At 46.0% G+C, this 13,593-nt stretch overlaps 1 protein-coding gene across 2 annotated transcripts in view; it reads right to left on the reverse strand.

Moving 5' to 3' along the window:
- SMYD1 (SET and MYND domain containing 1) overlaps nt 1-13,593 on the reverse strand; it is a 42,641-nt gene that overhangs the window by 11,074 nt on the left and 17,974 nt on the right. Inside the window, exons 3-6 of one of the 2 annotated variants that reach the window (XM_060168630.1) lie at nt 13,299-13,512; nt 10,547-10,677; nt 8,145-8,183; nt 5,269-5,458 (exon numbers count right to left, since the gene is read on the reverse strand). In XM_060168630.1, coding sequence (XP_060024613.1) covers nt 5,269-5,458; nt 8,145-8,183; nt 10,547-10,677; nt 13,299-13,512 — 574 coding nt within the window. The remainder of the gene's footprint in view (nt 1-5,268; nt 5,459-8,144; nt 8,184-10,546; nt 10,678-13,298; nt 13,513-13,593) is intronic. The other variant, XM_060168631.1, reaches the window with a different exon arrangement.

Genomic DNA, 13,593 nt, shown 5'->3' on the forward strand with positions numbered 1-13,593 from the left:
GTCATTTCAGCGTGCGTCTGCTTTCCTTAGCCCGGTGGAATCAAGCACATTAGTGAGAGGAGTCCATATCTTGCCTGGTTGTGTAGAGTTCTGTGACTGGTGGTTCGGAGGTGTGTCACCCATCCATCAAACGTACATCTTTAGTTTCACCTATAGTTTGTTGCCCAAGTGTTGGCTCATAAAATCACACTAGTCTCCAACCCACTGTACGTTCCATTGTCTTTAAAACTCAAAATACTTAGTGAATCTTCTGGGGTAATCAATATCTTGCAGGGTAAATTCAGGGAATACCAAGCTGTTAGGTGTTAATGAAAGCCTTGCTCAGTTTGATGTTGTAAGGAAGAGTGTTACTTTAAGCTCTGGAAGGGAATTAAATTTTTTCAAGGAGGCAACTGCCAATGTTCTCAAAACAACCTGGCTGAAAGGTTGTTAACTGACACATGCAACATGGGATAAAGCTATTCGGAGAAGGAAAATGGGCGGTTCCACTTGGCTCCCTTTTCGGAGTAAAGGCAGGAAAACCTGATCTGCAGATAGGATGTAAGGAAGCCCACAGAGAGAGGCTCCCCTCTCGAGGAGCACACCACAACTAATAGAAAACAGGGAGGAAGAGAAAGGAACCGGAGGAGAGGGGTAGAAGCCAGAGGAGGAATCAAAAGAGGAGGGGAAGGAAAGAGGGACATTAGCTCCCCAACCTTGAGAAACTGGAACATTCCTATTGTAAAAACCATAGCTGAAGGCTGGAGAGAGAGAGAGAGAGAGAGAGAGAGAGAGAGAGGAGGACCAAACAGCCTAAACAAGGAGGGTCCAAAGCTACAATCGGGGGAAATTGGTGTTATGTTCTCATTTTTTAAAAATTTGGTTTTTATTTTTATGCAGGTCTATATGTGTATGTTTTTATTATATTTATTTAGTTATTTATAATATATACATAGGAGTCAGACACAATTTTGATGCCAATTTAAGGTTTGAAGATGAGTCACAAAGGCTGGTGTATAGAAAGGAGCTTGTCAGGCTGGGATAAAGCATTATTTAAATGAAGAAAGAAGAGCAACTGTGATGACATCGTAGATAGAAAAGCTTGAAGGAACTGTTAATAAGTTAGTCCAATGGTCCACTTTACAGATGAGGAAACTGAGACCCACAAGGAAGAGACGTGCCCAAGCTCAGACATTCAGGGTCACAGCCAGAACTAGAACACAGGCCTCCTAATTCTCCAGTATTCTTTCCACTACAATATAATGGCTTTTTATTATGCCTTCAGATGCACTTGCCTTTAAAAAGTTATACTCAATTTTTTTTTCTGCTTGCTTGTTTTGGTTGAGTCATTTTAATTTTGAGTTATTTCTTTATTTTAACAGAGAAACCCAATGTGATATAAAAATAATAGACAGTTTTCGCTTTGAATCAAGGTCGGTTCAAGCAGAAATCATCGATGTTTTTATATCAAGAGAGATGTCAGCTCTGCTAATTCAGACTGAAAGACGTGGGCATACAGTCACCAGCTGGTGAGCGTATCTAAAGTGAAGGGACAGGAGCTAACAGCCACACATCACCTATTTAACTATTGGAGTTGCCAGGTAAATATTGAAAAATTTAGAGAAATGACTACACAGTTGTTTCACTTAATTTCTGAAGGGAGAAAAGAGGGTCTGGCCTCTTTGAAAAATTAGGTAGTGGTGGAAGCAAGTTATGAAAAAAATACTCAGGGCCAGGCACCAGGAGGGAAGGCTGGCTGGCTTGCTGATAAGACACATATTATCCTGCAGGTTCTGGAAGGTCAGGGTGAGGGTGGACACAGTAGCTTATTCTTTTCTGTAGCTCCTGTGGTACTGTGTTCAGTGCCCCACACATAAGTGTCAGTACACATTTCCTGGAAAACAGAACCTTTGATTCTGTGAAAATGGGGTTGTTCCTATAAGGAACACATTCCTGCTTTGTATCCTGCCTGGGAGGGATGACTCTCAACTTCTCCACACTAGGCATCGTTGATCCACTGGTTACAGATTCCTCCTCCTACTTCTGTCTGTTTGGAGACTGACTCTGCTTGCACACCCAGGTGGGGTGAGCGAATCTGTGTCAGGGCATGTGTCCCTTTTAATTTAAATAATTTAATAATTTTAATTTTCAGAAATGGTAGCATACACAGTGTTATGGGTTGAATTTCATCCCCCCAAAATTAAATTCCTATGTTGCAGTCTTAACCCCCAGTACCTCAGAATCTGACCTTATTTAGAGATGGGGTCATTGCAGATGTAATTTGTTAAGATGAGGTCATACTCAAGTAGGGTGGGCCCTTAATCCAACAGCACTGGTGTTCTTAAAAAAACAATGTCAGGTGAAGAGAAAAAGACACATGAGGAGAAGACCATGTGAAAAGGCTCAGGGCCAGCTACAAGCCAAAGAAAGAGGCCTAGAACAGATCCTTCTTTCACAGCCCTCAAAAGGAACCAGCCCTGCCAAGACCTTGATTTCAGATTTTAGCCTCCAGACCTGAGAAACAATACATTTCTATTGTAAGCCACCCAGTTTGGGGTACTGTGTTATGGCAGCCCTAGGAAACGAATTCATATGTCAATGTTCAGCCCCTTAACTCTTTTCCCTTAAGAAATAGAGCTCAACTATTTACAATTACCAAGACATGGAAACAACCTAAATGTCCATCGACAGATGAATGGATAAAGAAGATGTGGTACAATGGAATATTACTCGGCCATAAAAAAGAATGAAATAATGTGATTTGCAGCTACATGGATGGACCTAGAGATTATCACACTAAGCAAAGTAAGTCAGAAAGAGAAAAACAAATACCATATGATACCACTTATATGTGGAATCTAAAATGTGACACAAATGAACTTATCTATGAAACAGAAACAGACTCACAGACATAGAGACTTGTGGTTGCCAAGGGGGAGGGGGATGGGGGAGGGAAGTATTGGGAGTTTGAGACTAGCAGATGCAAATTATTACATGTAGAATGATAAACAACAAGGTCCTACTGTATAGAACAGGGAACTATATTCAAAATCCTGTAATAAATCATCATGGAAAAGAATATGAAGAAGAATATATATATGTATGTATAACTGAGTCACTTTGCTGTACACCAGAAACTAACACAACACTGTAAATCAGCTATACTTCAATTTTTAAAAATAATAAATAAAAAAAAGAAAGAGAGCTCATTCCATGTCTGTACACAAAGATCTACCTCATTAGTTTATTTTCTTAACTTAAATATTTCCCTATTGGTGGTTATTTAGCTTTTTTCCAATATTTTGCTGTTCCCAACAATGCCATAATGTACTATCTCTTTACACATATATTCCTGTGCATATACGCAAGTATATCTGCAGGGTAAATTCTTAGAACTGCTTGGCCAAAGAGTAAAAAATATTATATATTGAGAGTAAAAATAAGTTAGTGGCAAAAGAAGCCTCGAATAGCCCGAAAATGAAAGAGAGGTGCATCAAGTGGGGGAACAGAGCTATCTGGACAGTAGCACTGACACCACTGGGTAATGAAGTCATTGAGAGGGGTCCCTCCATCTGAACCTAGAAGTCAGTTTTGCTTGTAACCTTTGCTCTAACCAGAGACAAGTTTCTGCCCACACTTAGGATGCAGAAGTTAATTCAGAAGTATATTTGTATCTTAAATGCTCTGGTGAACTGTGAATTATATAGAAGTGCTGGGTTAGCCTCCCCGAGGAGAATGGCTCCCGGTTAAAAACCTACGTGTGGGGCTTCCCTGGTGGCGCAGTGGTTGAGAGTCCGCCTGCCGATGCAGGGGACACGGGTTCGTGCCCTGGTCCGGGAAGATCCCACATGCCGCGGAGCGGCTGGGCCCGTGAGCCATGGTCGCTGAGCCTGTGCGTCCGGAGCCTGTGCCCCGCGACGGGAGAGGCCACAACAGTGAGAGGCCCACGTAACGCAAAAAAAAAAAAAAAAAAAAAAAAAAAACCTACGTGTGATTTTTCAGACCTGACCATAGGCAATTCCAAAGGCTCTCCCTGGCAGGCCTCACGGGTGGGGGGAAAGCTGCCCTCCCCACAGGGGATTTGGTGCAGGGCCAGAGCACCGCAGTCTGTGAAGGGAGATGCAGCCAAGGACTCAGGTCCCCTGGCAGGTCATGCTCTTCGCATATTTGCATTCCTGGACCAGGTGCCTTCGTTCCTAAGTCTCTCTCTCTTTTATTTTTTTTTTTATTGAAGTATAGTTGATTATCTGAGGTCTTGTGGTCTTCTTCAGGAGCCTCTACGAAGGCCTGCTTATTGTGAAGGGGGCGCTGGGGGACATCCCCCTTGGTAAGACTTCAGTGCTCAGTGGTCCCACCATCAATTAGGCAACAGTTGCTCAGGAATTAAGCATATTAAGCAATCCAAACATTGCCCCATCTCCCCATTGCCCATTTCCATGGGACTAGGAATATCTTTGTGATAACCCGACAACAAATCTCTTTGCCCATCTGGTCTCTCTATATGGAATTCTCAGCATCACTTAACCTGCAAAGGGGCAAGAAGAGCAACTTAAATTTACTGAGTGTCTACTCTCTATGCCACTCGTTTAGCGTCTACTCTCTATGCCACTCGTTTAGTGTCTACTCTCTATGCCAGTCGTTTAGCGTCTACTCTCTATGCCACTCGTTTAGCGTCTACTCTCTATGCCTCTCCTTTAGTGTCTACTCTATGCCACTCCTTTAGCGTCTACTCTCTATGCCTCTCCTTCAGTGTCTACTCTCTACGTCTCTCCTTCAGTGTCTACTCTCTACGCCACTCCTTCAGTGTCTACTCTCTACGCCACTCCTTCAGTGTCTACTCTCTACGCCACTCCTTCAGTGTCTAATTTCTACGCCTCTCCTTCAGTGTCTACTCTCTGTGCCTCTCCTTTAGTGTCTACTCTCTATGTCTCTCCTTCAGTGTCTACTCTCTATGCCTCTCCTTCAGCGTCTACTCTCTATGCCTCTCCTTCAGTGTCTACTCTCTATGCCTCTCCTTTTACATATATCATCTTGCTTAATCCTCATAACAACCCCTGTAGCAGGTGCCATCATTCCTATCTTACAAATGAGAAAACAGAGTAACTTCCCCAAAGTCAAACACCTGGCAAGCAGTGGTACCAGGACGCTAGCTGGGACCCATCTGCGTGCTCTGTCCACCACCCGCTCTGTCCACCAGGGCAGTGGCGCCTTGGTTAGCTGTGGAATCTGCCCTCGCCTGGCTCCTGGGGAAGATGCCCAGAAGCACCCCAGTGGTGGGGCTGCCTGTACCTTCGGGTCGTCTTTCACACCCAGGAAGAGGTCGTCCTTCAGCCCTTTCTGGCAGTGCTCACACGTGCAGTCAAAGTAGTACTGCTTCTTCAGCTGCTTCTTGCGTTCTTCGCTGACGTTAAGGAAGTCGATATAGGACACGGTCAGCTCCTCTCCTTCTGAGATCTTGCCCAGGGCCCGGAGTTCAATTCTGGAGCAGGGTAAAGGAGAAGAGTCCATCAGATCCGGGGTGGGATGTACGCTCTTCAAGGTTTCAAGAAGTTGAGTCTCAAAGACAACGACCTCCACTAACACTGAGAAAACTCCATTCCCCCCCAAAGGGGGAGATGTGGTGTAAAGGACAGTTTTCTGGAGAGTTCTACTCTACTCATTATAACAATCAAATCTGCTCCATTCAGCTAATTGCTCTGAAATCAGCTCAAATAGACTCCCAGTAGAGGTCTGGGCTCCATCATAAAAGCATACAAAGGTTCCACGCCTGCAGGTCTCCCAGTGCATTTAGCTACTGATTGTCTGTAACAAAGGAATGGAGAAATAATAAGGCAAAAACTCCAAACAAGAGAAGCCTTGACAGTCATTTCTGGTTAGTTTGGAGACTGCTTTTCTCAGAAACACGCACATTCAGTTACCCAGAAGCTTGGCCCGTTCTGTGTCTAATTATAAGCCCCCTCTTACCTTAACCTTTGGTCCAATGGTTCAGACCTAATTTATGTGAGGAGACTTATGCCTGGAGATCTCTGAGGCAAATAAAGGCTAGCTCTTTATTAGCCCACTGCATTGTTCACTTTTGTGTTTACTGGGGGACATGGCTTTGGGGTTGAAGGTGGTTAGCGAGAGCAGATGACATTGTAACCCCCTTCCAGCCTAGACCTGACCCTCCAATTACTTACAGCACTACACACCTCACCATGTGATAGATACAGAATGTACTGAAGACAAAATCCCACTGCACAACTGACACCCAGCTAAGCCAAACTAGCTGAGACCAGCCTGTGGGCCTCTCAGCCATGCATCTTCCACCCAGGAGTCCAGAAACTACAGAAAGAGTGGTGAGCCCGGCAAGCTGGATCCTAAGCTATGCTCCTGTATCCCCCCAACATCAGGGGGCCTCCCTGCCCAGAGGGAACCCATCACCCAGAGAGTGAGGGGCAGGATGCAGAGGGCTGGGAAAGCATCTACAGAGAAGTCCATGGTCATTTCCTTTACCTCCCAGAGAGGCTGATTCAGATGCCACGTGAAAGGCAGGAGAAGATTCCAGCACCAGAGAAAGGTCCCAGTCAGAGGGAGCCCCTTCCACGTGCTCGGAGGTGACAGCCAAGCGAGGAACAGCAGTGACTTGCATGTCCAGGCCCCTGAGGTGACCACTTAAGGTTAAAGAACCTTCTCTCAAAGTGGGGTACACTGCCTTGCCCAATATATGTGATAATACAGGATAAGTAAGCAATTCTGCTCCCACTAGCCCTTTCACAGAGGCAGCTCACTATATTGACATGTCCTCATTCAACAGTAAATCAGTGGCCAGTTGAGTTGGCCAGTAGCTTTGCTTCGCACCAAGGTTAATCCAATTCTCACAAGGTCTCAGAGTATCTCAAATTATTTCAATGATATGAGAGAGTTTTCAAAACCAAATTAATGTCAAGTCACTTAGGTATAAGAAATGCATACTTATATGCCCCACTTTACCTAACTTGGCACTGGGAATCAGGGGAGGAATAGTGACCACTATTCTGTTTTGGATCCCAGACCTCTTCCATCTCTAATGCTCTGCAGTTCTACAGTTCAGCTAATTGAGCCACAAGTAGGCAACTTAAGTATTTCTTGTAGAGAGGTTAGGAGCAGAGTCCAGGGCCACAGAGACTTAGAATTAGGAAGGTCCCTAGACACGCTCTCACCTTGACCTTTGCTCTACAAATGTAGAACCAAACGCCCAGGAGATGATGTGAATCGTCCAAAGTCCCTCGCAACGCACATCAACGCAGACTCAGGTGCACTGACCACTCCTACCCCTGCCCTCCCAAGGCCCAAACTTCCACACAGCATTTTGTTGTTAATCCGAAGATCATTTCAAGAACTTTCAAGCCCACCTTGAGAAAAAGGCCCACTGGGGCTGTGGAGTTGTCATTAAGAAAAGTCCCAAGTAAAATCTAACCTAAGCCACTAATTCATAGTTGGCCAGAAGCAATAAAGAGAATACTATGAATAAATATTTTTCAAAAACATCACAGTTATGGGTACCATTTTCAGAACCAGTCTGAGTGAGAAGTTGGAGGTTATAAACAAACACAGAGTCCTTGGGCTTCCCTGGTGGTGCAGTGGTTGAGAGTCTGCCTGCCGATGCAGGGGACATGGGTTCGTGTCCCGATCCGGGAAGATCCCACATGCCGTGGAGCAGCTGGGCCCGTGAGCCATGGCCGCTGAGTCTGAGCGTCCGGAGACTGTGCTCCACAAGGGAGAGGCCACATCAGTGAGAGGCCCGCGTACCGCAAAAAAAAAAAACAAAAAACACAGAGTCCTTTAGTAGGTCAGTTATATCAACAGTGCTCATTTCACGATAAGCAGGGTTTAAAGGGAGAGTGTGGGTTTTTGCTAAGATGATGTGGACTGGAAAGGACCTTCACGCTTTGAGGTTGGAGGAGAGAGAGAAATGAGGAGTAAGAGAGGGAAGCATAGGCACAGCAGGTAGTGGGTGGGTGAGGAACAAAATGATTAATATAAATGTATTAAACACACAGCATCCAGCAAAGACAAGATTCTGGGGAGCAGAAGGACATTACGGACAGACAGCCAAGGAGTCTCGTGAAGGGGCAGCCCCAGCAAACCAGGCAAGTGAGGGAGATGGGTCAGAGCAGCAGGGATGTTTCCAAAGACTGACCCACCTCATCTGGGTGTGAAACATGGATTTCACTGCCTCATGACTGAAAAACAAAACAGACACCCAAATGGAAATCATTACCATTGGCTTATCCCGTATGGCTAGCAAGGGCGCACAGCACTCCAGGTTATGCCATCAAAGCTTTGGTCATCACAACCATCTCTATCCCAGCCGCTCCTAGCTGGGCTCCCTTGACAAGAGGCAGCCTGCTATAGTGGAAAGTGCACTGGATTTGGAATGAGAAGTTCTGGGTTCAAAGGGATTCAGCCCTGGACAAGTTGCTTCACTTCCCTGGGCCTCGGTATTCTCATCTGTAACCTGGTAATGAGACCGTCACGAGACAACGCATTTAAAAGTAGAGTGCTACGGTATTTTTCAATGGCAGGGCACAAAAAGTATGTGAACCATTCATGAAAGATGCTCCAGGTTGCCCAGTCCTGTCTGAGCGCCAAATCGTGGGCAAATTGGGCTTGGAGTACCCCTTCAGAGCCTTGGGGTTTTCTGAGTGGTACACCAATAAGGGCTTCAACTTAGAGTCCCCAGCTGTGTGGCCACCAAGAAGCAGCATCAGGCGATCTTTGGATGATTCAAACCCTGGCTCAGCTTTCTCTTCTACCGAAATAAACCTTCCTTCAGGCATTCTTTTCCAAAAGAATAAAATAAAAGTAGAGTGCTAAGAAAACACATGGGAGGCTATTATTATCCCACTAACAAGCATCTTGGACAAATAAGGGTGGCCTCTTTGAATGTCTATTTCGGGAACAGTTTGAACTGTGTCTGGAGACCCATCACACAGGAAGTATGCAGAAATTACTGGGGTTAGAATTGGGCTCCTAACACCGCGTCCAGTGTTCTTTCCACTATGGCAGGCAGCTAGACAGTGACTGCAGTCACCTCTTGCACAACATCCAAGAAGCTCGGGTACAATGTGGCTGTTCGAAATTAGCGGATGCGTGGAAGCCAGAGCGGGCACTGGTGATGATCTGAAGAAAGGGCCCCCGGGTTCTTGTGGCTGCTACATGTGGTGACAAGAAGAGCTCTGGGTCACCACCACTTAGGGGAGCGGTGTCCAGAAAGACCAGCCCCACATGTGAATCTGATCTTCTCAGGGTAACTCCAGACACCAGCTCCTCTGGGGAGGATTCCATGAGGTCCAGGCCAGTGACCCCAAGAGGCTTACAAAGGGAAATAGAAATGCTGGGGAAAGATAATCATCTGGGTGCAAAATGAACTGTCCTGTCTTGAGTGACTTTCTCAAGTGCTACTGTCATGCACGCCCTTGCTTCCAGAAATAGGAAGGAAAAGGGAAATCAGAGCCCTTGCTCTATTGGAACTTAAGCTTGACTCTTGGCTGAGAACCAGAAACCATTATCTTTGGGGGGAAGCCTGCTCATTGTGGATGGCTTAGAGTCAACTGGCACCTGTCATAAGAGCTCGTCTCTAAGAGCAAAAGAAATATTGTTTAGGCCTCATCTCCCCAAAGCCCCCCAGCCTAAGCCATGGACAACGAGGGGCTCATCCTGTTTGCTGACTCTTCTCCATTTGCGCCCCACCCCAAATTCCATTCTCTGCCCTTCTGTCCCCTGACCTGTGCCTTCCAGGGGGGCAGGGTTGACCTCTGAGGGCTTCATCACCCAGGTTCCTTGGCCCTCTGGCTTCTGGTTGGGGTTTGGCCCATGGGAGGAGATCAGAAGATGGGAGGAGAAAGAGGTTGGGGTATTTAGTCTCTTGGCTCTCCCTCTGCCACACCACGGTTCTAGCAGTGGCTGGTTTCTCTACAGGTACAGCCAAGCTGTTGGAGTGGCGGGGGTGGGCAGGGAGAAAGGGCCCCCTCCTATGGCTACAGCTCTCACCAGCTGCAAGAACCGTACTTCCTCCATTGCCCCTCCAGGTCAAAAGGTGGTAATGGTTTCATTCTGTCACTAGACCCTGGACATTTCACCATTCTTTGTCAATTTCTTCGACTCTACCCACACTTCCGTCAATTGTGCTCTTACTAACTTCTCTTAGGGTAACCCCTGCGTGTGCCTTCTGATTTCTGCTGGGAACTTGACTGTTCCTGCCAAGCGCCTTCTCAGTGGATGATGTTCTGCAATGACCTCTAGAGAGAAAATCTCAGGCTTCAAGTTCTAAATTATGTAGTAGTTAGAGGTTTATCTAACATATCTAGGCAACCTCAAGAAACATACAGACTCCAAAATTACTCATGTGGAATTCTTTGCCATCTTCCTCATTATGTTTCTCCTATTCACAGTTATTCTAGAATAAAATTTCTATTTTCTGTCCATTTGGAATCCATGCTAGCTCAGGTTCAACAGGTTACTTTTGGTTTAAATCAAGGGTAGAGACAATACCGTAAGGTCTCCCCATCCCCAACATACCAACCCAAGTTGAAGACATACTCACTTGCCGTTGTTAAATATGACCGTGCAGTTGGGCCAACAGTCATGGTTCACCAGGCCCAGGTTGGGGAAGATGCCCACACCCACTGCCTGCAGGCCTCTCTGGTCACTGAGCGTGAAACCATTGCAGTTAATCTACCCAGGGGAAAAGAGGAGAGTCAGCTAACATAGACTTGGCGCAGAACACCCTCCAGCTGTTGAAAGTTTTTTAAAAAATAGAAAACCTGGTCTCATCCTGGAAATGCTTAGAGAGTCCGGAAACGAGACAGTCAGTCTCCTGTTCTCTGTGTGACTCCAAATGACCCTCAAGATTAGCACCGTGGGAGAGTCTCCTATTTGCTAAAATGCACCACCACCTTGAAAGTTTTGGGTAGCTGTATTCTAAAAAGGCCCAAAATGGGAATTCCCTGGTGGTTCAGTGGTTAGGACTCAGTGCTCTCACTGCTGGGGCCCCAGGTTCAATCCCTGGTCGGGCAATTAAGGTCCCACAAGCCGTGTGGCACAGTCAAAAAATAAAATAAAATATAAAAATAAAAAGGCCCAAGATGGAAATGTTGGTTCTGAGAAGTTTCTCCTTTTTCCTGTATCTGGGTCTCACGAGTCTTCCCCAGTGTCTATCTTGGTTTCTCTCTCTGTGCCCTTCTCTGCTTTGTGTGTGTGTATCTCCTCTGTTACCTTTGACTACTCTCAACTCCTATAACTATTCATAAAATAAAATTAACATCTGTTTTTGATGATTTTGTGTCTGGTGGATACCTTGTACTCCCTGTCCACAATTTTAAAATCTGATGAGTGCAACATTTATCTCTGAATGCCAGGCATATCAAATTGGTTACTGCTTATACGGCACCTGATTTCTTTCTTTTTCCTTAAAAAAAGTTATTTTTTTATAGAAATAGATTCCAAATGTCTGCTCTCAGGGTATAAAAAAATGTATAAGAATAAATATTACCTAGGATACATTAATATCTGCACACAAGTTTCTGCCAAATGTAAAAATCATATATATAAATACATGCTATCCATAATATTTATAACACAATATACATTTATTGATATATACTGATCTGTATAGCACATAGCTATTTGTTATTGATACTAGAGGACAGTCACTTTCTCCATCAATCTTATTGGTCATTCAGCAAGTACATGAAGTTAAGCCCGTCAGTACCACTAATAAGCTGTGTTACCTTGGGCAAATTTCTTTCTTCTCTGAGCTCTTATTTTCCCATCTGTAGGTTAAATAAGTTAGACTAGATGATCTTCATGGGTCCTTTCAGCTCTACGCCTTGGTGATTACAGCATCCTTGGCTGTAGTCCCCAGACCACCTTAGAGATACTCAAGATAGTCTATGACACCCATTCACACCAAGGCTGTGGAGCATAGAAACTCCACATGTGAGAGTAGAAACTCTGGCATCAGACAGGCTGCTTCTAGACCTTCCTTGGACACCAGCTCACTGTGTGACCTTTGGCAGTCCTGTAACCTCTCTGGCCCTAGGCTTTCTGTTTTATAAAATAGGAATGTTAAAACCACGGACTTCATCTTGTTTTGTAAAGACTGCACAAAATAATATCTGGAAGGCTATGATGGTTATCTTTCTGTCAACTTGGCTGGGCTGTGGTGACCAGATATTTGGTTAAACATTATTCTGTATGTTTCTGTGAAGGTGTTTTTTGGATGAGATAAACATTTGAATTGGTAGACTTTGAGTAAAGCAGATTACCCTGCACAATGGAGATGGGCTCATACAATCAGTTGAAGGCCTTCACAGAACAGAGACTGACTGCCCCTGAGCAAGAAGGAATCCTGCCAGTGGACTGCCTTTGAACTTGAACCGCAATTCTTCTTTGGGTCTTCAGCCTGATGGCCTACCAGCAGCTCCCACCATCACAAGAGCCAGTTCATTAAAATAAATCTCCTTCCCTCTCTCTCTCTCTCTCTCTCTCTCTCTCTCCATATATAATATATATATGCTATCCATAATATAAAGCGTAGAGTATAATATACTATATATATATATGCATATACATGGACACACACGGTACATCCTTGTGGTTCTGTTTCTCTGGAGAACTCTCACTATTACAGAAGCCCTGGCACATGGTGAGAGATGCTGCATGTGATCATGCTACTGTTATCACAATAACCCCTTCCTCAGCCCACTCACCATCACCCCACAAGGGTCCGGGCCTGCCAGATGGGAGACATGCCCCCATAGCCCACGGCCTGAGACTGCTGACCCCCTGGGCTCCCACCCCGTCCTCCCGGACCCTCATGGCTTCAAGAGGCCTGGATAGGTTGCTCAAGGCAGTGCCCTCCAGAAAGCCCCTACTCTCCTCTCCCTGGTTGCCCATGATCAGCACATCAGATGTGGGAAAAGGAAGAGTCTTACTTCCAAAGTGACTGGTGGGCAAGAAGGGACAGTGACGGGGTCTTCGTTTTCAATGTGGAGAAGAGAAAATATAGGAAGTGCAGATGAACGAGAAGGTAAATCACCAGCAAAATCTACCGCTCAGAGCTAATGAGTAGTTTACGCTTGGGGTGCTGACTTCAGCCACGCAGGCGTGACCTCAGAGTAAAGGAAGACCAGAAGGAGAACTGGGTAAAAGTTCGTCACGTGAGGTCTCTTTCCCCCGTCCAGCACTTCTCTTGGCCTCCCCTTCCACACGGACCTGGCAGCATCTGGAAGGTCCTTCGTCGGACAATCCCAGGCGCCAGCGCAGCCCCAAGGCCACTTTGGGAGAAATCTTACCACGCCGAAGATCCGCGAGATGTACTGCATGCTGAACTGCTGGCTCTGGGGCGGCCAGTACTGCAGGAAAGTGTCCACGTCCCCCCGCAGCTCTTTCAGCGCCTCCTCCTCGAAGTGTTCCACGTGGCTCTGCAGGTCGTCCACGGGGACCAGGCAGCCCTCCGTGAGCCCGCCGCCCTCTCTCTCCACCCGCCACATGACGCGCGCCGCCAGCCTGCGCAGAGGGGCGGGGTTAGAGAGGCCTCGCTGCGCTCATTCATTCGACAAACGCTTGCTGAGAGTCTAGTACACGCCC

Source organism: Lagenorhynchus albirostris, chromosome 13 (genome assembly GCF_949774975.1).
Source record: "Lagenorhynchus albirostris chromosome 13, mLagAlb1.1, whole genome shotgun sequence".
Classification (NCBI taxonomy): Eukaryota; Metazoa; Chordata; class Mammalia; order Artiodactyla; family Delphinidae; genus Lagenorhynchus; species Lagenorhynchus albirostris.